This window comes from Camarhynchus parvulus, chromosome 1A (genome assembly GCF_901933205.1).
Source record: "Camarhynchus parvulus chromosome 1A, STF_HiC, whole genome shotgun sequence".
NCBI lineage: Eukaryota > Metazoa > Chordata > Aves > Passeriformes > Thraupidae > Camarhynchus > Camarhynchus parvulus.
This window is the reverse complement of record NC_044586.1, coordinates 23,616,293-23,634,359: the sequence shown is the minus strand read 5'-3', so window position 1 is coordinate 23,634,359 and position 18,067 is coordinate 23,616,293. Positions and strand designations below refer to the sequence as shown.

Here is an 18,067-nt window from a genome sequence, read left to right as displayed (position 1 = left end):
GATTCTAAAGGCAATGCTTTGTTACTATTAATCTAGTGTATATGGAGTTTTTGCTTCTAGCTTGGAAGATCAAAGACACCCACTGAGACATCTAGCATCTGAAAGACCCCAGAAGTCTCACCTATTATCTGCTGGGATTAATTAGCCTGTTACACCTTCAAGTTGAGAGGGCCCCCCACAGGCAAAGAGAAAGGTGAAATTCAACAGAAATAGACACCAAGCACAACCAAGGCAGCAGTGCAAAACTAACCAAGGAACAGCTGCTAGTAAATAGCCAGCAAGGAAAGATCTGCAAGGTCTCAGATATCAGAAATACAACATCAGACAACAAGAAAAAGGATAGGTCAGACCTTATCTAAGGAACTAGCTCCTGACCAGCTCAAGTGGTGAGGGAACAGCCTCTGTTAGCACCAGCCAGCTAGATGGGCATTTGAGTTATTAAGTGCTCTAAAGACCCAAGACAGCTGCCAAAACAAACAAGCAAATATCTTGCACAGGCAGCTGATTGCAAGGGGCGTGCTGAGGATGGCCATGATGCAGCATCCCCAGGACACAGACATTGCAAATTTGATTGCTTTGCTGATGCCTACAGCTTTTATTCCTAAAATGAGGTGTTCCCCAGGATTATTACATGAACACAATCATTGATCTGGGAGACGGCACATTCCAGAACTTAAGGGCCACCAAACAAAGTTTTTGTCTCAGCTTAGGCTGTGTGTAGCTTGGGTAAGCCACAGCATTCCTGACCTCATTTTTCCTGTCTGTGATTTCGGCTGTTCATGTCCCTATCAGGCACCACTACTGCCATTTACACAGGGTTTGAACAGGATGAAAAGCACTCAGGAAACTTCACCATTATTCCAGAACATTTGCTCAGGTCTTTAAAATGGCAGCTACTGCATAATTGGTATTGCTCACAGATCAGAGCTGTTGGTGAATAGTCTACCTCTTAACCCTTAATCCCAGAAGAAATGGTGTCAGGTTAGAAAAATTGCAACTCCCTCTTCCATGTCCAAGTATTCCAGGGTCAGACACAATGATGATTCATATTTTGGGGGACAAAACCTCTAAATCTGGGAAAACCACAACAAAAAATTTACATGCTGCACTGGACCTGGCTGGCAAAGGTCTGAAGCAGCTCCCACCTTCTCCATTTTGCACACCTGTGATCCATGGGGTGCAGAACCAAAGGGAGAAGCACACACAGGTCTTGTCAGAAAACTGAATTTCAAACGTAGTTCTTGTGACTGCCTTATTCCAGTTCTAGAATTCTGAACTATCTCAACAATACAGTCTAGAAATGTGGTGGTTGGGAAAGAAAAACCCTCACAAATGTGAAAGGATGGTTTCCAATCTACCAGTTTTTCAAAGCAAGAACTGTCACAAAGAAATGAGCTGGGAACCAAAAGGCCCATGTGTTGATTACTTATAATATTTCGGCATCTTTTGCAATATCATTAGTGAAGACAAAGAGTCTGTTATTACCACTGGTTGAAGAAGATAACAAGTGATGCCTGTGAAAAGCCACAGTGAACAAGAAAACAGTCCTGCCTGTCCAATTTTCAGATCTTGGGAACCTTTACTCCACTAATACAATCCTTTATCCCCATGAACAAAGCCAAAAGCTCTGTAAATGCTCAAATGGCTGTGAAGTGTTTCAAATGTAAGCTGCCCTCTCCCTATTCTTGCTGAGCAAATAGTGCTCAAATGAAACTTCCTGCTCCAAAGCTAAAGCATTCCCAGAGAATGGCAACAACTACCTTTAATCTTGGTTTCCATAATGAAGGCTACACTTGAGAGAGGCAAACTATCAAGGAAAGCAGGCTCATATATACAGCTCTGCAGAAAAAAACCCAAACCAAGATAATGTCTCTCTATTGTTGGAAAAGGTGGACCATTAAGCACAAGGCTTAATGATCAACTCTGCAGCTTAACTCATGGCTTGTTTCATCTTTTCAACTTTCCCTTTGAAATAATTTCTTCAAATAAAGAAGGAAAGAAGAAAAAAATTATTTCTTCTGCAGGATGAAGAGGAAGGGACACCGAGGGAAGGAAGAAGGCAGCGAAGAAGTTTTTCAAGTGAAAAAACCTGACCAAAACAACTAAAATAAACCAACCATGAGATGGGGATAAAAGCAAGGTACTTGAATATTAGAGTGCCCAGAGTACAATGAGCAGAATCACAAACATGTAGGGCAGCAATGGTGGCCCATGACTCACAGGCAGTGTGCTATCTTAGAAATTCCAGAGCTGTAATTTTTTAATTTCCTCAGGCCACAAGTAAAAGAGGGCAAACGGAAAGATTAAAGATGCCATTTGCCACAGTGTGCTCCTTGTTCATCACTGTCCCTCATGAGCTGAAGCCAAGGCCAAGGACTGCACTGAACATCAATTATGACATCAAAGAATGGTGAGAAACATGCATAATGTATTTCCTCTCTGAAGTACTCCCATTACCAGGCTGGGTGTTGCACTAAATGAGACCCTGTGGTGAAAAAACATGTAGGTAGCACTGTGGGTGGAGTAATATCTACACAGCCAACAGGACAGCAGCCAGAGAAAACCTCCAATATATCAGACAGAGACAAAGTGACAGGACTGAAAGTGCCAGATGTGACAGTGTCACTATATGATTTCCCTGAGTATAATCTCCATAAAACCCTCTCCTGAGGCATGTCATCAAAGGCTTTTTGGGAAACACTAAGTATCTTGCAATTTCCTCCTGTTGGTGAATTTGTTTTGAGAAACTGGAGATTCACAGCCTTCTTTATATAACCAACTGCTTTGTCACCTGTGCTGCCATTCTCATGGCAAAACATGTTCACTCAGGGGTCCAGCTGCTATTTGCACAAGATCTAAGCACCAAACAGCTCTTGGGATTCAGCTCTACCTTCCTAATTATCATTTTAATTTATTCAGCTGGTCACAAGGGAAAGGCTTTCTGGTCTGCAAATTATAATAGCCCTGTTCCTATAAATGGACAAGGGCCAAATCACTTCACAGAACACCTTGGTCCTCTCTTTTCTGTCCCAGAGGAGGCAGAGTAAGTAATATGCAGGAGTGAGTGACACTTTCTCAGTAGTCCCAAATCACCTTCTGTCCCTCTCAACTGGCCCTGGGTGCACACTGGAAGAAACTCAGGTGTACACAACACCAGCCAAGTCACACTCACCTGAATATTGCTGCAGCAGCCAGACCTTGAGCTCAATGAAACTGTGAGCAAAGTGGCAGCTGTCCTCACGCAGGCAGCCATAACGCACCTCGTGTCGGCACACGTCAAACTGGAAGTGCTCCTGGAACTGACGGATCTTGGAATATTTCAGGGAGGTGGAACGCACAATGTGGACCAGACACCTGCAGAAAAATACAAAGCACCAGAGGATCAAACCCTCCCCTCTCCTCCTTACATATGACATCCAGACATTTGACTGGGCAGGCAAAGGACACAAGAAAATCAACACTGGGAGAGACAGAGTCCCTCTGGGAAAAGCAAAGCCCTGCCCTCCCACCCTGTCAAGCCTGGGTGGTTATTTTCACCCTGAGCACATGGGTGATGCTCTGCCTAACTTCAGAGATCAGATAAGTTTCAAAATAGGCAGCAAAGATACCAACTCCTCTGGTTCAGCATCTCCCCATGTCTGAGGTTGCCAGGAACCAGAAGGAATTGTATGACTGTGTACTTGACATGTTTGCTATACTTGTTTTCCTAAACATTTATTACTAGACAGTCAGAGGCAGGATCCTGAACTAGAGGATCTCTGTTTTGACCTTTTTGTAAAGGCCAAACTGAAAGGTAAATTAAGTCAATAGAAAACTTAACATAGTGACTCCAAAGGGCTTTGCTGATGCCTGAAATCCCTGAGCATCAGAAGGAAACATGCAGGGTGAAGCCCATAGTGCTATTTATCATGACTTGAGCTGTCCTATGATTGGAACCCATAGGGAGGAAAGAAGAAAGAGACCAGAGCCCTAGAGTTAAACTGGCTGGACTTGTGAGACATGGTTCCCATCAGGAGAAAAAATTGTTCACTCACTTGTTGTCATGGAAAATGTGTTTTGCAGAAAGGTTGGAGCAGACAGATGGCGTGTCCTTGGTCCCTTTGCTGATAATCCGGGGTTTGCTGTCAAAGCAAATCTGTGAAGAGAAGAAGTAGCACACTGGGAAAATCTTAGAGAGCAGTGAACCAGAGCAACTTCACTTAGAGGAGAAAGAAGAACCAGAGCCAGCCTATTCTAATGTTCAAAGTTCACAAGAAGTGTGGTGAAAACTTTGTGGTAGGGCTTAAAATAAAGCAAGACAATCTCTGGAAAAGCTTCCGGACAACATTTTTTGGCTTATTCTCCACAATATTTTCCATTGTGGTTGGAAAAATTTTGGTCAGAGCCACATATTCTTTCACTGTTAGCCAACAGAACAAGAATAAGGGAGAAAAAAGAACAGCCACTTCACAGCAAAGAACGGGTCCCTTTACATGCACTGCCAACATGGGAAACTCTGTGCTGCAGAGCATTAAGATGATATGAGGCAATTCTCAACTGACCAACTCAATAGCTCCGCACAGACATCAAGTGGGAATTTGTTGTATTATGGAATTCTAGTTTCTAAAGTAACTGGGGCTAAATTACAATTCAAAATGATATGTCAAAATGGGGGAAGAGACAGGTGATCCCGTGAGGCTATGAGCACCTAGTTCAGCTGCAGGGCTAAGGAGAGAAACTACTCCTTTCTCCTGCACAATCCTGTGTACAATGCTCACTGTCCTTCTGGGAGCAGGGCACTGGCTGGGACACACAGAGTTACAGATGGCTTGCTCCTGCACCTTTAAGATTTCCTTCTTGAAGAATGTCCAACATTCCTGGACTCTTTTTCCCTTCAGGACTGCCTCCCAAGATACTCTGTCAACCAGGCTCCTAAAGAGGCTAAAGTCTGCCCTTCAGAAGGTGAAGTGGCAAGGTTGCAGTTCTGCTGACCCCTCTCCTTATTGCTCCAAGAACTGAAAACTCTACCATTGTATGATTGCTGTGCCCAAGACAGCTTCCAACCATTCTATCATCCCCCAGTCCTTCTCTGCTCACAAACACCAGACCCAGTGGATGCCTTCCCTAGCTGTCACCCTCACCAGCTGTGTCAGGAGTTATCTTCCACACACTCCAGGAACCTCCTGGACTGTTTCTTCTCTGCTGTGCTGTACTTACACCAGACACCTGGTAAGTTGAAGTTCCCCACAATAAAAAGGGCCAACAATGATGAGACTTATCCCATCTGCCTATAGAATATTTTGTCTGCCTCTTCATCCTGGTTGGGTGGCCTGTAACAGACTCCCACCTTATTGGCCTTCCCCCAGTTCCTACCCATAACCACTCAACCCCATCATTGTCAAACTCTGGACAGGGAAAACATTCCCTAACACACAGGGCTCCCCCACTGCCTCTCCTTCCTCACCTGTCCCTCCTGAAGAGTTTACAGACATCCACTGCAAGCATTCCAGTTGTGTGAGTCATCCCACCATATTTTCGTGGGGGCAACTACCAATATATCAGTGGTCCAGATACATACTGAAGAGATGATGGATGCCTGCCCCCTCCCACCAGTTCTGTACCTCACAGAGGAAGGTGAAGATGCCCTGATGTTCCTTGAGGAGCTTGGCAATTGTGAGGCTGCTCTGCTTGATCCCACCTAGCGGGTCAAAGAGGAGGTCACGGTTGAGGGTCCCCTTCCTCTCCTCCGTCCAGACGTCGATCTCTTCCTGGTGGTACGCGAAGGTGCAGTTATCCCCGTACTTACAGTCCTGCTTGTTAAGCATATCTACAAAGCAACAAACAGCACACACCACCACACAGGCAGGGCGGCCCAGTCAGAAACTAAACTCTCTCTCGTCTTCTCCCACTGCCCATGCCTCACATGGAACTGAAAGCAAGAAAACAAAGAGCTACTAAAAGAAAAAGGAAAAGACATCTCCTGCCAAGTTCACCTATATCAAGACATTCAGGAGTTAATGCAAACTACTGAATGGTGACAATCTCCAGTAATGCTGCTATGGGGGAAACCATCTCAAAACAAGAGGCCACCTTTCATTCAGTGCCTGGCCTGAATCATGACTTCTCTAACTCTTTTTAAAGCCAATACAGATTAAGTTCTCTCATAGGCCCAGCAGTAAGGAGCTATTTTAGCTTGGCTCTTGCAATCTCCCCACCTCATTAGGTACTTTGTAATGACACTGCCTTGGGATACCAGTCTGGCCACACTGCCTGCATGTACTGTGGGATGGGCTGGAGCAAAGGAGCAGGCAGAGAATGCTTTTCCCTAGGCAGAACTACAGCCCTGCTATGGGGCAGCTGGGTTGAGTGGGACTAATTATGAGCACATGTACAGGAGGCAGGTTCTCAGTAAAACCCATGTCAGCAGAGCAGTTCTGAGCACTCAACTGTGCACAGCAGTTCACTGAGCCTTTGGAACCCTTCTGCCCCACCACTTTAGAAGCTGCCTGCTCTCCATGACATGGTAGCTCATTGCCCTTCAGTGTACTGAGCCATCCAGTCCATAGGCTACTGATGGAACAGGACACCCTAGAGCCAGCAGCCAACATCAAACACAATTTCCCTCCCAGTCTCCCCTGGCACAGCCCTTTCCCAGTGACCAACTGCCACAGATCACCTTTGCACAGATAATACGATCCTACAAAGTTGGTTTTGGTTGGGCGAGGACGGATCCTCTTCCAGGTCTTGTCTTCAGAGCTTTTCAGCCTGCCCAGCAGGATGTCCCGCTTGCACTTGTGCTCCAAGCCTTCCCGATAGGTGTAATCACCAGCCTTGGGCCCTGCCAGAGAGAATAACCCCATCAGCTTGGGGAAAGCCAACTCCTAGTCTGTGCCAGTGCTCTGGTGGCAGAGCAAATGCATCACCTGTTTTGGGGTAGCAGATATGACAGGCTTGTTTGAAAACGTGAGTAGACGCCAGGGGGTTCTTCACCAGCAGAGCCGTGTTGGGCATTACTGGTTCTGGCTGAGACAGCAGGTGCTCAGTGGCCTTGGGCACAGCTGGGTGACTCCCTCCACCAAGGCTGACCTGAGTGAAAACACACACACCTCTCTGTTCAGCTCTGCAACCACACAGGCAAGAGACCTCTCCAACCCCTGCCCCACCCCAGTCTCTCAAAACCTTTCTCATTCCGTCTCTCATCAAAATGCTCACATCTGAAATGACATTTCCAGAAGAGATGACTGCAACTTTTTCAAAGAGTATGAACACACTGTGGTGTGTTCACTTCAAAGACAGGCCTCTTTCCTACCAGTAAGAGACCTCAGTTTTCTATCACGAGCCACAGAACAAAATGCCCTCCTCACTCCTTCCCATTCCTTCCATCACAATCTACTCTGCAATGAAAGACTTTTAAATCAACCTCATCCCAAGCTAAGAAAAAACCCAAACTGCTTATCAGTCAATCTTCAGGGATATTCACATTGATGTTAACAGGGCCAGCAGGTGACAGGAACTCAAGAATAACTTTTGTTCCAAGCTTACTAATCCTCCCCTTTTTCTCCGAGACTGGAGACACAGGACAGAGGCAGAACATCTGGAGAAGTCTCCTGACAGGGGCAGAGAGCAACAAAGAACTTCAGTAGCCTGAAGTTGAAGTTGGCTTACTCTGCCCCATCCTTGAGCATTATGTGGCTGCCAGATCCAGTGGGAGCCCAGCTTCCCATGATCCCCTGCTGACCCTACAGCCTTGGTCACACCATGTTTACCTGGGCAATGTGGAGTTATGGATAAAAACAAAGATGGAACAAATGTCTTCCTGCTGACTCAGTGGAAATCTTTACCTGCCTTGCCATAACATGGGAGGCAACATTCACCAGGGCAGGGTAAGAGGAGGGCCCCAAATTACCTACATGACCCAAGTGACCACTACCACCACCACTACTACCTTGGTTCCAGAGCACCCTGGGACGTCAGCACGGGGCAGTAGCTCACTCACCACTGGGGCTGGCTTTTGGCTGCCAGGTGGGTGTCGCAGTTCCTGAGAGCTAGTTTCTTCTAGGTAAAAGAAGGGGAAAAGAGCCCCACAAAACAAAAACAATCATTTCACTCTCAGAGGCAGTTCTATTCACAAAGAAAGTTCTACTTTCTTCCCAAAGCATCTGTCTAGACTCGAAAAACTCCAGGGAACACTTTCTTGTCCCGGAAATCCTACTGAACCCAACTCTTTGCTGCTGAGAACTGGCATTACTAAGGTGGCAACCCAAAGCTGAGGTGAATTGTGAGTGTTCAAGTGCTGACTGGTCAATCTCTGCTGTTCTCAAAATACTTTTGTTGCCAATATACTGCAATACTGGGAACAAATTAACCACGAAGAAGCCCACTTCCCTCCTGAACAGGAGGCAACTTAGTCTTTGCCCACCATCCTCCACAGCTTTTCTCCTTATGACATGAGAGTTCAGAGCCCCATTCGAGAGGACACTCCTTGCCCTTAATCCAGAGATGGGAAAGACCTACCTTGGCCTCTACCATTCTGCCCAGCACAACAAGGTCCTGTATCATCTAAAACCATCACCACCATTCTGCTCACTTTGTGGAGAATGTCAAGGAATCATTGAGGAGCAAGGTGGAGCAATCATGCTATAGTCCAGCAAATTGTGCCAAGGAAGGTGTTCTGGACACCAAGGCAAGTTTAAATCTCATCATTCATCATTATATACCTTGATGTTCCTTTCTCCTCTTTAGATTTCACTCCATGCAGGTACTGGTTATCTGGGATAACATACCTACAGCTTTTTCTCATTACTTTTGAGCTAAACATTGTCAGTTACTCTGTCCAAGACAATTCACTGCTCTCTTCTAAATTTATATTCCTGTTCTGCCACACCAGCAGAGAAAGCTACAGGATATATGTCCTCAGCATTGAAGGAAATAATTCTGGCACGCATTCACAGCTAAGGCAACAAAAAGCCACATCAACCTGCACCTACCAATGGCAAAGGAATCCAAGGTATCCAGCGACCCCCTGCTTGTCCCAAAGGAGTCCAGGGCATCAAGCCTTGTATCTGTGTATGGAAGCAGATCCAGGGAATCCAGCGAATCTAAAGTGGAGCCGCCACTTCCTCCTGGTGGGGCCTCGAAGGCATCCAGGACAGAGGAGGAGGAGAGCTGCTTGGTGGGATCCATCACCAGGCCAAAGGAGGCAGGTGGCAGAGGGGTAGAGACAGGGATGCTGGCTGTCACAACTGGAGGCAGCAGCGGAGTTCCCCCCGGAAACACAGGAATCAACTGGGGCATCTCTGTCGGCAGGTTGGTGGGAATGGTGCCCTGGACCAGAGACTTCAGGAGAGCAGGAAGGAGGAAAATCAGCGAATTAGTATTGAGGAGCAAAGACTGAAAAGAGATGTCCTGGTTTTGGCCAGCACAGAGTTAATTTTCTTCTTAGCAGCTGGTACAGCACTGTGTTTTGGATTTAGCATGAGAATAATGTTGATAACACACTGATGTTTGCGTTATTGCTAAGTCATGCTTCCTCAAAGTCAAGGACTTTCCATTTCTCATGCTCTACCAGTGAGCAGGTACACAAGAAGATGGGGGAGAGCATGGCCAGGAGAGCTGATCTGAACAAGCCAAGGGGATATTCCATACCAGAGAACATCATGCCCAGGATATAAACTGAGGGAAGTTGGTCAGGGTCACTGACTGCTGCTTAAGGAAGGCTGGGCATTGATCAGCAAGTAGTGAGCAATTGTACTGTGCATCACTTGTTTCTCTTGGGTTTTATTCCTCCCTCTCCTTTTCTACTGTTATTGTTTTTGTTAATATTGTATTTTATTTTGTTTCAATTATTAAGCTGTTCTTATCTTAAGCCACAAGTTTGGGTTTTTCTCAATTATCCTCCTCACTGGGGAAGGGGCAGGAAGAAAGTGAGTGAGCAGCTGTCTGGTACTTAGTTGCTGACTGGGGTCAAACCATGACAACAGAGAGCAACAGGCTCCCAGTGAAGAGCGTGTTGTACTAGCTGGAGCAAAAGGATACCTGGCAGCTCAATCCACCTGCAGACTTTCCACAGACTTCCCAATTTTTCTGTACTGCAAACAGTCTGGACCGGGATCCCTGAGGAGGTGTTGGGATACCTGAGTTCATCAGTCTGCAAGGCAGTGCCCTGGGAGGGGCACTTAAACCAGCTCAGGTTGAGAAACAAGGCAGCTGAGTACACCCAGTGCAAAGGTCAGGGAAATGATCACAACCCGTGGCACCTCTCACGAGGGCTTTTCCAAGATGAAAATCACTATACTGCCTTCAGACCCAAGGTGGGTCACATAAGCAACACTGGCAAGTAAAATCCAACATAAGTATGAATACAGATTGTTTATGCAGCTCCCAGACCTGTTCAACAAGCTCAAGCTGAGTGCAACTTGAGTGCAACAAAATACAAGGAGATTAGAGCATGCCCACTGTATAAAATGCATCCATCATTCCTGCTTCACCACACTCCTTTTACTACTGTCAGACTTGCTTCAACTTCATGGACATGAGAGGCCAGGTGGAAAGAGATATAAGAGGAGGGCTACCTTGGGTATATTTTGAGAGGCAGCTCCCTGAAGCTGCACACAGCAAAGCATGCTTGGAGGAGGACTCTACATACTCACAGTAGCAGAAATAAAGGAAAGAATGAATGAGTTTTTCCAGAGGAAGAGATCGGAGAAAAGAATTACAGAAAGAGAATGAGAGGCAGCATGCACATCTCATGCTCCAAGGACCTATTTGGAAAAAAGAAGCAGCAGACCCATGCAGCCCCCGCTCTTACCAGAGGGTATGGTGACCCTTCAGCAAGCGAATCCAGGAGTGAGTCTAGTTCTTCCCCAATGATGTCCCCATCTGTGAAGTCCTCTGTGTTCTCAGGCACTGGCAAGGGTACACAGTCTGGAGACGGGAGCAAGCTGGCAGCAGGAAGTGAGGTGGGCAAGCCCTTTGCATCTGAGTCAGGAGGCAAAGGGGCCAGCCCCTCATTCACAGGGATGGAGGTGGCCACAGGAGCTGGGAGGCACTGCAGGTCCATAGAGCAGTCTGTGATGAGAGAGAAACAGAGCCAGTCACCAGGAGAGCCTCTTGCAAGAGACAAATACAGCACAACATGGCAAAAACAATATTGTACAACTCCATCAAATCACAAAAACCAAATATGCCAATTTTCTGAGAGAAGAGGCTCTACTGTGAAGAGTTCTTGCCCTTTCATTTTTGTTCCCACTCTCCAATGGCTCACCAATAGCTGAAATACATTTTAAGGGCCAGTGCCCAGTCTGACTGTCAGGATTTGGCAAGCACCTACAACAACCAGGAACAACACAAAACCTGTGGCTGAGCAGTTACCAAATTCATTATGGCCAGGACTAAAGGCCAGGAGCACGTAATACAACTTCTCTATAACCCACCACCTGGTGTTTTTCTTTAATGTTCCTCACTAATGCATTTGGCAGAAGTCACTGCCTTCTCCAAGGAGTAGTCCTTGGAGCTTTGATATCCCAGCTGAAAGCTTGCTTACTTGCACACCCTCTCTAAAAACCCAGGCATCCTAAATGGAAGAAGACAAAAACCACAAGGCCCTGTTGAGAGGAGAGTCAGAGATTTAGTGGTGAGATCAGGTTGTGCTAACAACGTGCCCCAAAAATCCCCATCAGACTCACTCAGCTCTCTTTACCCAAGTAAATTCTCTGCTCTTGAGGCCTTCCTGATGTCCAAAAGTTGGAGGTTGCTACTCATTTTCCCCCTCAACATCTGATCAGCAAACATGCCCTTGGGAACTCATGTGAGGTGGGGCTGAGGCAGGAAAGAGGCAGTGGTTTTCCCTAAGGTTTCTTCCCCTCTCCAGTACAGTACTGAAGTAGCAAGATGTTCCCATCATGCAATATAAACCTCTGTTAAGTGAAGTTAAGGTTGCAAGCACGTGTTCTTCACAGAATAGCATTTTATTCTCAAAAAAATTAAAGGTTAAAAAAAAGTTCAAATGTTAGAAATTTGGAAAATGCAGCGTTACATTCGCAGTTCTCAAACCAAGCACCCAAACTACCTTAATTCTGCCCCTGTGCAGATGTCCTGGAATAAAAGAAAAGAAATAAGACAAAGATGCTACTTTCTTCATCGACATCCCATTGGCTGCACTCTAACTGCAACAGAGTAAGGCTATAAAAGCAAGGCAAAGTTTGGAAGGAGAGACAATAGCTTTTATTAGAAAGACTAATAAAATTGGGAAAGAAACTAGACAAACTTCAGAGACACAAAACTTGATCCAGCAAGAAATGCTGCATCCTGTCTATACCAGGTCTGTTCACTCAGCCCCCATGAGAACTTGGCCATCCCTCTGCATCAGGGACCGGGCAAGCGAGCCCTGTTACTGGCTGCAAAGTGAGAGCTTCTTCTTTAGCAATTCCAGCAAACCCCCAAGTCCTTAACAAAACAACAGCAGAGATGACAAACACAGGCATGCCCCCTTATCTCTAACCCCACCTGGAGCACAGCACCAACCCCTGCAACCTTTCCTCCAGTATTTGCTGTGAATGGCCCACATGGATGGACTGCAGCAAGGTCACTGTGCAAGGCACTGGAGGCTGAGCCATGACAAAAGACAGGGACGCAGGAGAAGTGGCAAGGAACAGACACAGGTCCCTCTCCACATCCTCAAACATGCCATTGAAGGCAAACACATGTTGTACCTCATGGGATCCAACACAGGATTTCGCAGCTGAATGCATTTCCCACAGGCTGTACATGTCCTTAGTTTTGCAGCTGCCCCACCAATCAGGCTCAGCTCCAACCCCATGCCCCCTTAGCAATGACTTTCTTGTCTCGTCCGTCTCGTCTCGTCTCATCTCATCTCATCTCATCTCATCTCATCTCATCTCATCTCATCTCATCTCATCTCATCTCATCTCATCTCATCTCATCTCATCTCATCTCATCTCAATCATCTCAATCATCTCATCCTTTGGTGCAGAACCCCCAGCCACCAGGGAGCCAGCTATCCAGCTTTTCTCATGGCTGGAACCTTGGCCAGATTCCCTGCAGTACAAAGGGATGGCTTGTGCCTTCCCATTTTTCAGATGTTTAAATCTGGAGTATTGTCAAGATCCCTACAGAGGCCAACAAGAAGTTCAGAACATGCCGGAAGGGATGGGGACACATGCAGCAGAGAGCAAAAGGATGCACAATGACAGGGCCCCAAAGGATCCAGCAGTTCAGACCTTCTCTGAGGAATGAATGAAGCCCTGGATTTTCCACTCAGACTGGGAAGCAAAGAAAAGAGGCCCTCACACACCCTAAGAGACCACACACACCCTAAGAGGCCCCAAACCCAAAATGCTGAATGCATGACCAAAAGGCAGACAATAACATGAGACCCCCACAGCTCAATGCATATGAAGGGCAAGGAAAATAGCAGGGACCAACAGGTTCCGCTACTTGTAAGTGGAAGAGGGAAGATATCCATTCCCCTCTCCCTGACCACCCAAACACTATTATTCCTTCAGCCACTGCCTCCCACTCTATTCTGTCCAATCTTTTTCCTTATCTCTCCTTTCCCATTCCTGCTTTTCGCAGGACACCAGATCTGCTGACCTCGCTCACCAGCTGTGATACCCACATCTCACATATTCTCCTTACAGAATGCTCAGGCATCCTCTGCATTCCCCTAATGTTTGCTCCATCTTAAAAGAATAAAACAGCTTTCTCTGATGAGTAGCTCACAGGCACACCCACACCTGCTGATTTCTGCCCCTGCCATCACACTCAGCCCCACATATTATTATAAGGTCAACAAGGGGTGTGTCCATACACACCCATGAACCGAGTCTCTCATACCAAGCCCCCCCAGCTGGTAGCTTCTCTGGCCATTCACCTGCCTGTCCCTGAGGGGCAAGTACAGAGCTTTTAAAAGCACTGTTTCTAGCTCTGCTCTCCAAAACAGCAGTGGTTCCCTGGTGCATTAGCTGGCCAATGGCCATACTGAGCCAGATCTGAGCCATGATCTCTCTGTAGGACTGGGCTGAGTTAATCAGATAACTTCAAGCAAAACATGGAGGAAAGGGCTTCAAGAGTCTGCACTTTAAAACAACAACCACAAAAACTTGCTAAAAAAACTCTTCTAATCTGAAACTCTCAGGGTACCCAGCACCCACAGTCGTCCTGGTGGCACACCATGCTCAAGGCAATTGGATAACATAATTCGAGTGCTTTTGCAAAGATTTCCTAGCAGTAAAGGCTCTGTCTACCTGATCTGCAGTAAAGGTAGCATGCTGCTCTTACACCAAATCCAGATTAGATAAAGAGCTTACTGGATGCGGTCATTCGTTAGTCTGTAGGAGGAGTCCAGTTAATTTTAGCACAGCAAGATAATGTGAAAAACTCTCCTTAATTCACAGAACTGGGTCTCATGATCTCACATAGCATGCAGATACAAAGCTGGCATTCAACAGAGAACTAACATGCTTTCCAAAGCACCGTAATAATGAAATTAGTTTCTTTCTATAAAAAGAGCAATTGCTACTTGTGGTGTTAAGTCCTCACACTTACCTTCACGCACACAGAGCTACTTTACAAAGGAACAAAGACTGATGTGCTCAGAGGCAGAAGTTCAGTGCTCCAGCACACAAGGTAGCAAGCCTTTCTACAGGGGCAGAGTTAAGGTCACTTGTTTCCCAGCATGAGAAAAGCAACCCTGTTAATCTTCCTTCTCCTCCTGAGTGCCTAACCCTGAACTCGGCTCTCCCTGGGTTCCTCCCAACTCCTTTGTTTTCAATTCTTCCACCTCAGTGTCTTGGAGGACCACATGCACTCACATGCATGCAGAGCAAAACAACCTTAACTTCACTTTATCTGAACTGTTTTGTCTTGGAGCAGAATTTCAGAAGCTTTGCCAAGAGCAGCTTCAAGAAAGCACAACTGGAGAGAGCTGTGTACCTCAGCAGACCCTTTTAACTCCCAGACACACCTCTCACCAGGCCTAGACAAAAAGCTGGTTTTGGAAAAGAAACACTCTTGCTTTGCACCACTTTTTCCTTCTCCCAGTTACCAAAGTTAGGAGTGTGCAGAAGAGACACAAATGTAGGTGATGAACCTCTCAAGCCTGCCAGCCTGGTCACATACCATACTGAAGCCACAAAAGTCTGAAGAGAGAGATAGCTTTACCTGTTTCAATGTCATCTATTGAGCCCAATCCATTGGAAGTAGTCTGCAAAGAGAATGTAGGAAAAGGGAGACAAAAAATATTGTGAGAAGTTAATCTTTAAAGAGATATCCACACTTTACATATGGGACTCTTCACTACTGAAGAAGATGTATATGGCCCTTTCTTTTCCTATATGGCCTCTTTCTGTGCTGGAACAGTAAAACCAATGAACTTTAGGAGGCCATTGATCCAAGGAACCTATTCATGTTTACCTTCAGCAGCCGACAAATCCTTTTGCTACAAAGGAAAACCCTGTCTGCACCATATCCAACCATGTGAGCAACTCCATACATAGAACAGGGTATTTCATGTGTGGATGAGAACACTGTGTCCCAAGTCCCAGGACACATCAATTGGTCAGCCCACTGCATGGGAGATCTGATTAGCCTGATCTTACACAACGTTCCTTTTCTTAGTTCACATATTTTGCAATCTAACAACCACAAACTTCTACAGCAAATTCAAAACAGGAAAATGTTTCTGCCAAGACAACTGCTGACTTGGAGCTCAAGGCAAGGAATAAATTGAGTCCATATTTTACAGAAACATAAATAGAGGTAAGTACATGTGCCTTCAGATTAAGCTTTAAAAGGCAGAAGTAAAGCATTTGTCTTGTAATATTGCATCTACTACAGTGGGGTTTGGACTATTTTCAATTCTTATAAAAGGAATAGATTTTGAAATTAAAAACTAGGTGTAGCTATTAAAGAAAGTTGACTGGCCTTCCTAGAAAGACGTGAAGCCCAATCACTGAACAGTGATAGGTAAAGTTGTTCTTTAGTCGTTTGTTGTACAAAATTATTATGTTTATAGTTTTATTGTTTATTTGCTTTGAGGACCATTGTGGAATACCAAACAGATGGTAAAAACACTAAGTACTTGTTGGGACTTTTTTTTGCCCAGTGGTAGACCGAGGAAACCAGAAATTTCTTATATTTTACCTTAGTATTTGTACACTGTCCTGCCCAGCTGGGTCTCCAAGGACAATACAAACAATACATGAACTGTGTATGTACCTTACTCAATACATCGCAGGATTTAATTTTATATGTTTCTTCAGCAGTTGCACTTTCTGACTTTTATTTAGCATTGTTGTTAGACATTCAAAACTTGAAAAGAAAAATTTATTTATAATGCAAGAGATAGCAAACATCCACAATAACTAAGAAAAATAACAATCTTTGGTGATCTAATTACCAACATAAAACTTATGTCAGCAGAAATGTTTTCAAAGAAATTAATTTCTTGGAAATATATCTTAAGAGCAGAAAGCACTAATTAAAACAGTTCAAACTTAAAAGACAGTTATAAATTTGCATGTAAATAAAACTTTAAAGCATTCTAGTAGCACAATCCATAAACAGTAACAACCACAGGATGCAAACTCTACCTGGTTTGATGAATTGATTGAAGTGCCATTACTGAGTAGAGAGAATGTTTCCAATTCCTGCTGCAAGGAAGAGAGAGGTCTTAGAGCAGAATTCAGCCTGTGAATGCTCATGAACTAGGTAAAGCTGGGTTACAATATGGTTTCCTTCCAAGCACTGCCCAAAAATAAAAGTCACCCCGAAAGGCTACCCTGCTGTGACACAAGAGTGCATGTTTGTCAACACTGAAAAGGGACATTTAATTGTTCTGTATACCTCAGAACATCTGACCCACAACCAGGAGGCAAAAAACTTCCTTGAGAAACAGATGGGTTTGCTTTTAGTCAAGAAGGTGTTACTTTGGGAAGGCATTCCCATACTGGAGTGAAAACTGGAACTCAACACAAAAGATCAAAAGTGTTAACAAAATACCAATCACAGAATTTCAAATAATAAAAAGCATTCTGGAGTGTTTAATTTTTATATTTCTAATATACAGGTGGTTTAAGCCCATCTCAGCTGAGTAACATGACAGTGGCAAAAAAGGTGGCAAGGCCAATACAGTGAACAGCTACAAAAAGTATTTCCACATAAACTTCCCTTTCTTTGAGACAGAAACATTTTGCAATGTGAAAAGCTGCTATGAGATCAAGGAGTTTTCTTAGGGAAGGCAAATCACACGTGAGGTTTGTTGGGGAGAGGATTAACACGTTACAGCCAGATTTATCCTAAAAGCTCTCTGCAAACCAGATGCCCACCAATCATTCCACCTCATGCTACAGAGGAGTCCCTCTGCAGATGGAACACGCTGTTTGTTTAACATTGCTGTGCTTGGGGCTGAGAATGCAAACGCAACGTCAGCCTCCACTACTAGCTCATGTTCTCTGCTCCTGAGAACAAAATCTGTGACCAAGGCAGCTTTATGGGAGAGCAGCTTTATGGCTAGCAGTGGCCTAACGCCCTCTAGCTCCATCCCAGGGTACACATTCAAACACCTACAGCACCTCCTTGTAGAGCCAAGTTACAGATCCAGCCACTGGGGTCAATTAGCTTCTGACCAGGTGTTCTCCCAAAGCCAAGCCTTTCCCCCACCACAAAGAAGTGTATGCCTAGAAATGGAGCAGGAACCCTTCATGATCCACTGCACTATAAAACCAGCCATGCCTCCAAAGCAGCAGAGGATCCCATCCTTCTCATCTCATAACAGGGAGAGGATTGTGATGCTGAACCTGCTTTGGGATCAGGTCACATGTTCCTCTCCTGTAAAAAACACAGCAGGCATCTACTGTGTTGGAAGTTTCTCCTGCAGCACCACCTGGGGACTCAGAAAACATCCTGGCAGTAGACACAGAACAGCACTGGGGTTAGAAATGGATCAAGGCAAAGTGAGTCAGAGGGTCAGGACAAGGAGGGTTGCCAGCAGCCTGCTAGAGTTTGGAGGGTTGTGTACACGTCTGTAACTGCAGAGCAGCACCTACCACTTCTGCAAAAGTAAATTTGT

At 45.4% G+C, this 18,067-nt stretch overlaps 1 protein-coding gene across 6 annotated transcripts in view; it reads right to left on the bottom strand.

Moving 5' to 3' along the window:
* ZC3H7B (zinc finger CCCH-type containing 7B) overlaps window positions 1–18,067 on the bottom strand; it is a 47,547-nt gene that overhangs the window by 16,508 nt on the left and 12,972 nt on the right. The window contains exons 7-16 of one of the 6 annotated variants that reach the window (XM_030959392.1): window positions 16,590–16,649; window positions 15,160–15,202; window positions 10,787–11,046; window positions 8,967–9,315; window positions 7,925–8,034; window positions 6,903–7,065; window positions 6,656–6,817; window positions 5,601–5,806; window positions 4,035–4,135; window positions 3,173–3,354 (exon numbers count right to left, since the gene is read on the bottom strand). In XM_030959392.1, the coding sequence (XP_030815252.1) occupies window positions 3,173–3,354; window positions 4,035–4,135; window positions 5,601–5,806; window positions 6,656–6,817; window positions 6,903–7,065; window positions 7,925–8,034; window positions 8,967–9,315; window positions 10,787–11,046; window positions 15,160–15,202; window positions 16,590–16,649 (1,636 nt within the window). The remainder of the gene's footprint in view (window positions 1–3,172; window positions 3,355–4,034; window positions 4,136–5,600; window positions 5,807–6,655; window positions 6,818–6,902; window positions 7,066–7,924; window positions 8,035–8,966; window positions 9,316–10,786; window positions 11,047–15,159; window positions 15,203–16,589; window positions 16,650–18,067) is intronic. The other 5 variants (XM_030959395.1, XM_030959394.1, XM_030959396.1 and 2 more) reach the window with 5 other exon arrangements.